The sequence below is a fragment of the Glossina fuscipes genome, unplaced genomic scaffold, assembly GCF_014805625.2.
Source record: "Glossina fuscipes isolate IAEA_lab_2018 unplaced genomic scaffold, Yale_Gfus_2 60780, whole genome shotgun sequence".
Lineage (NCBI taxonomy): Eukaryota > Metazoa > Arthropoda > Insecta > Diptera > Glossinidae > Glossina > Glossina fuscipes.
The window spans coordinates 1-5,191 of NW_024003085.1; the positions used below are offsets into that span (position 1 = coordinate 1).

Genomic DNA, 5,191 nt, shown 5'->3' on the forward strand with positions numbered 1-5,191 from the left:
AATCCGACGTTCAAATCCGCAAGGTTACCAGCAAGAGACAGCAATTTGTTCATGAAGGATACGGTGGTAATGTTGGTCCCAACGATATTGGTCTCATCTACGTGGATAAACCTTTTAAGTTAAATGCTTTGACTCGTGATGGAACAGCTGCAGTGGCCAAAGTGGATTTACCATCCGGCAAATTCGAATCAACTGGTAAGGGTAAGCTGTATGGCTGGGGACGCGATAACTCAGGATTTTTACCCAACATTCTGAACACTTTGGACGTAGACATTATTGGATACGAAGAATGTAAAAACGCTTTACCTTCCGATGCTCCTATAGATCCTGTCAATATCTGTTCCTACACACCTGACGCTATTGATGGTGCTTGCAATGGCGATTCCGGTGGTCCATTAGTGCGCGTCACTCCCGACGGTACCGAGCTAGTTGGCATTGTATCTTGGGGTTACGTACCCTGTACTGCGTCAGCACTGCCATCTGTTTATACTTGGACTTCTGCTTTCGACAAATGGGTTGAAGAAACCACCAATAACTATGGCACGCCTAGTCAACTCGTTTAAATTATTTTGCCGTAAATGAACAAAATGAAAAATTTTTAGTTAAAAAACAAAACAGATTTGCGTAGTAGGATTGATCTTGAGTACTTTTCACCTAAAAGAAATGTATAATATATCAAGCAAATAAACTTTGACATCAATAAATTTCCGTTCAGTTCGTGTTCATTTAGTGACTCTCACATCCGACATATATTAAAAGAAAAAAAGTAAAAGACACGACAATGAGACACGAAGCACCATAAAATAGGCTACACCATCCGAATCATCTTGAATTGCGTTTGTCGTTAGGTCGAAACACGTCAGTGTACCAAATTTCAGCAAAATTGCAGCTTTCAGGTTGAAAATAATAATACATAATAGGGCGGACAGATGCACTGACAAGCTTAATTCAATTCACAAGTTGATTCTGAATCGACTGGTGTAATGAAAGGTGGTGCTATCGCAAGTCCGTCTCCGCAGTAGCTTAATGCACTCTTGTACCACAAGAGGTAGGCTATAATCAATATTAATTAATATTTAATTTTAATTAATGAGTAAAAGGATGTTCGGATGCAATGTGTTTAGCTTGCGTATCAAAATGCAATACAGACGAATATATGCTCGCTTTGACTTGGCTACATCATTTTACATGAGAGAACATTTGTACCCCACCACACAACATTGAAACTAAATTCGTATCATCAACACATTTGAAAGGGGAAAGGACAGAAACGAGTTCCTTAAAATGTACTTATTCTTGATCAACATCAAATTGTTAATCGAACTGAGTTTGTGTAATGTTGACACTAAATATTCTTCCTGTCGCAAAAGTTGACTTTTACTTTACTTTTTTTTTGGTGATATGACCAATCACCCAATGGGCATCGTCTCAACCTATAAAGAGATGACTGTCCAAAAAATGCGAAGAAAGAGGTAAGGAGTTTGGCCGCAGCCTAGTAGATGTGTGCCCAATTGGTAAGTCATAAGCCTAAACCGATGAAAGACTCATTGCGCTCAAAGTAACTGTACTGAGATGTAACTGGGACTGCGAACGAATTTTAGCCAATGCATTAGTTGCTCTTACATAAGCTCTTCTAACAACTTTTAGTCTCCTTTGAGGCAAATCAGAAACTTGAAGTGCAGTTCTTTTTCTCTGGTATTTCTCGCAATAATACATGATATGTGGCGACAGATATAAGTGGATGGATCATGAAAAATTAATATGTTTCTTTAATAGCTTCTAACGGCTCTTAAGGCATATCAAAATCTGTTACATTCCTTTGAAATTATTGGTTAACGAAAGATATTTGATTCGAAATTTAGATTATACTAAGTGATATATGTTGGTTTGCTTTGATGACAAAATACGAGGTGTATTCGAAAAGAGAGTGACGAGCAATGACGTGTGGGCCGGCGCATTATCGTCGTGCCACATACATGACTGGTTGTTCCGCAATTCTGCGCGTTGTTCTCACATTGCTTCACGTAAACCGCCCATAACTTCGGCGTAGTATTCCTTATTAACAGTACTACCCTCTGACAAGAACACGCGATACATCACGCGATTATAATCCAAGAAAATAGTCAGTACAACCTTCACATTTGACGTAAGTTGCGATCCTTTTTTCGTTATTTGGTTTTCTCTCGGGATGATTGGGATGATTGGGTTGTAGTTTTGACGTCATAACCATATAACCACGTTTTATCACTTGTTACGATGCTTCTGAGTAATTCTGGATCATAGTTGACTTCATTCAACAGCTCCTGAGCAATGCTCACCCGGCGATTCCTTTGGTCAAAACTTAGCAATTTCGAAAAAAGATTTGCTGTCACACGTTCCGTGCCAAAAACATGCGAACAAATTGTATAACATGAGCCAGCCGATACGCCGACGTCGTCAATAACTTCTCTGATATTGATTCGTCGGTTCTCGTAATAATTTTCTTTATCATCCTGGGCGGGCATCGCCCTTAATATCTTCTCGGCTTTCTGTGAAAAGCTTGTATCACTTATAAAAAATACTATTCACTCAAACTACAGTCACTCAACAATTGCCGGTGTAACCATTTTAAGTGAGTTGGAGACCTTAATTGTATTTTTCACATCCAGTTTAATACAGTTTTTTCGATCCATTATTTTCGTTAGCAAAAAAACGACAACCACACGGAAAGTTGTCTAACCTTTATATCCGTCAGAAATAAACTAAAAATACGCAACGGCTGACAATGCCCAGATGTGTTGGGGACATGTGTACCAACATAACAGGAAACGAATTTTTAAAAGTCATCTTGTTTTCCTGCGCGCATCGCGTACACGGCTTGTTATGAAAAGTATCAATTAACTGACTGTGTAAGGTGTGCTTTTGTGGTTTGGTGCGTTTAATACTACTTGGTATTACAGATCATATGTCGTCATTGAAGTATGCTACATTGAAGGCTTTACTTGAACGCTGCAAAGCCCTAAAATTCTAAGGCAGTTTATCGGAATGTATAAATTCTTTTCTCAAATGCAATTTCGGGTAAATCGTCTCAAATATGTTAGAGCGCCTCTCATGCTTATACTGAAGGCTAGTGCAATACCATGACGCTTGGTAATTATTGTGTGGTCTTGCCAAAAGGTGCAAGAATATCCCCATCACCATAGGCTAATTTAGTTTGTACGAAATAATAACAAGATACCAATCAATCTACCTTACTATGCTAACTGATCAAATGAATGAAGCCGATAACGCACCCTACCGAACTCAATTCCCTCGTTTACCTATTTGCCCAGAATTTATTGCGCTTGATTACTCGCACGCTAATTAACGCTGACAGTATAATAATTTCTAATCCGAAACCAATGCTGATACATATTGACGATAATAAGCAAATAATTCGTTATCGATTATTAAATTTAACTTTCAAGCACTTCTCCTCGATAGGAGTTTATTGGCACTCATATATATACAGACGGCATAATTGTTAACCAATTTTACCATAACATAAAATCTATTTGTATAAAATGAGCACAAAAATTGACTGGAAACAACTAAACATTTTCAAATTTTATTAGTTCTACGAAACAACAAAAACAAACAAAATAAAATTGAAATTAAAACAAATAACAACAAAGAGAACCAACAGAACATGAAAATGTAGTTTTTTTTTTTACTTTTTTCAGAATAACTGTGTTGGACGTAAAAAATTTGTTCGGGATCGAATATAATTTTCTTACTTGTTCTTATTACTTTGTTGAAACTTGCGGTTGTCCTCTTTGTCCTTTTTTTCAGTCATTTCTTATCTGGTTTTTAATCTATGCAGCGTTTACACCAAAAACACAGTGAAAATTCTGGTATCCAACTATAGTACTGCGTACCATAGAAGTCTAAAACGCTATCATAACCTTTTCCAAATGTGTCACATTTAGCACGTTGGGCTGTCTTTACAATATATTTAAATATTTAGAGAAAGATCAAGATAGTAAGCAAAACATACCCTACATGAAGATTATGTTTTTTTACAACCTTGCTCGTTGGGGAGAAAAACTGACGCCATTTTGAGAGGCATTGGAAATATTTGTCCCACCGCGCTCACCTTACACTACAGAACACGAAAATGTAATTCTTTTTTTTTTGACCTTTTTCAGGATAACTGTGTTGTATATAAAAAATTCGATGGCAACCGAAATTAATTTTCTTACTTGTTTTTCCCACTTTATTGACACTTGCGGCTGTCCTCTTTGTCCTTTGTCCTTGTCCTGGCACCATTTTGAGACGCAATGGACATATCTGTCTTCAACTCATTTACAAAAATCTCTTAAGAAATAGCATCAAGATCTTCTATTTTTATTTAGACGAAATAGAAGCAATAGCATGCAAATAGTAAATTCATTTGATACTCATTGTAGATACTCATCTAACTTGAGAGGTGCAATATGCCTACAGGTACTATTTTAACCTCTCGCAAGTAAGATTTATTGTTTTAATCCGCACAATACCTGTAGGAATTTTGAATAAAGTTCACTCACTTTTATTTAATAATTTTAACAATTTTATTGGCTGCTTATATTGGTAATAAATGATTTAGTGTAATGCGAAAGATTAGATTTTTCGATTTATATATAATCGGCTTTTCATGGAAAAGACATCAGAATAGTTTCAATCATCATGAAGTTTCTTGCAGTGTTCGGTTTATTTGTGGTTAGCGTAAGCGCGGCGAATCTAGATGCTATCGCCAAACCAGGTTTTCTGGAAGGGCGCATTATCAATGGCCATGAAGCCGAGAAGGGTGAAGCTCCTTTCATTGTTTCTTTGAAGACCGGTAGCCATTTCTGTGGTGGTTCCATTATTGCTGAAAATTGGGTCTTGACTGCTGGCCACTGCTTGATCTTCGATAAATTTGAAATTATAGCTGGATTACACTCACGAATTGATGAATCCGACGTTCAAATCCGCAAGGTTACCAGCAAGAGACAGCAATTTGTTCATGAAGGATACGGTGGTAATGTTGGTCCCAACGATATTGGTCTCATCTACGTGGATAAACCTTTTAAGTTAAATGCTTTGACTCGTGATGGAACAGCTGCAGTGGCCAAAGTGGATTTACCATCCGGCAAATTCGAATCAACTGGTAAGGGTAAGCTGTATGGCTGGGGACGCGATAACTCAGGAT

General features: G+C 37.4%; 2 protein-coding genes across 2 annotated transcripts; both read left to right on the forward strand.

The window, feature by feature from the left end:
- Positions 1–5: 5 nt before the first annotated feature.
- On the forward strand, positions 6–705 carry LOC119643432 (lectizyme-like; the record flags this gene model as incomplete). The annotated part of the gene is made up of 1 exon (XM_038042777.1): positions 6–705. A coding segment is annotated over one exon (558 nt), but the record flags the coding sequence as incomplete, so codon positions are not given.
- A 3,981-nt stretch (positions 706–4,686) lies between these two features.
- On the forward strand, positions 4,687–5,155 carry LOC119643431 (lectizyme-like; the record flags this gene model as incomplete). Its single annotated transcript, XM_038042776.1, has 1 exon — positions 4,687–5,155. A coding segment is annotated over exon 1 (469 nt), but the record flags the coding sequence as incomplete, so codon positions are not given.
- Positions 5,156–5,191: the final 36 nt, after the last annotated feature.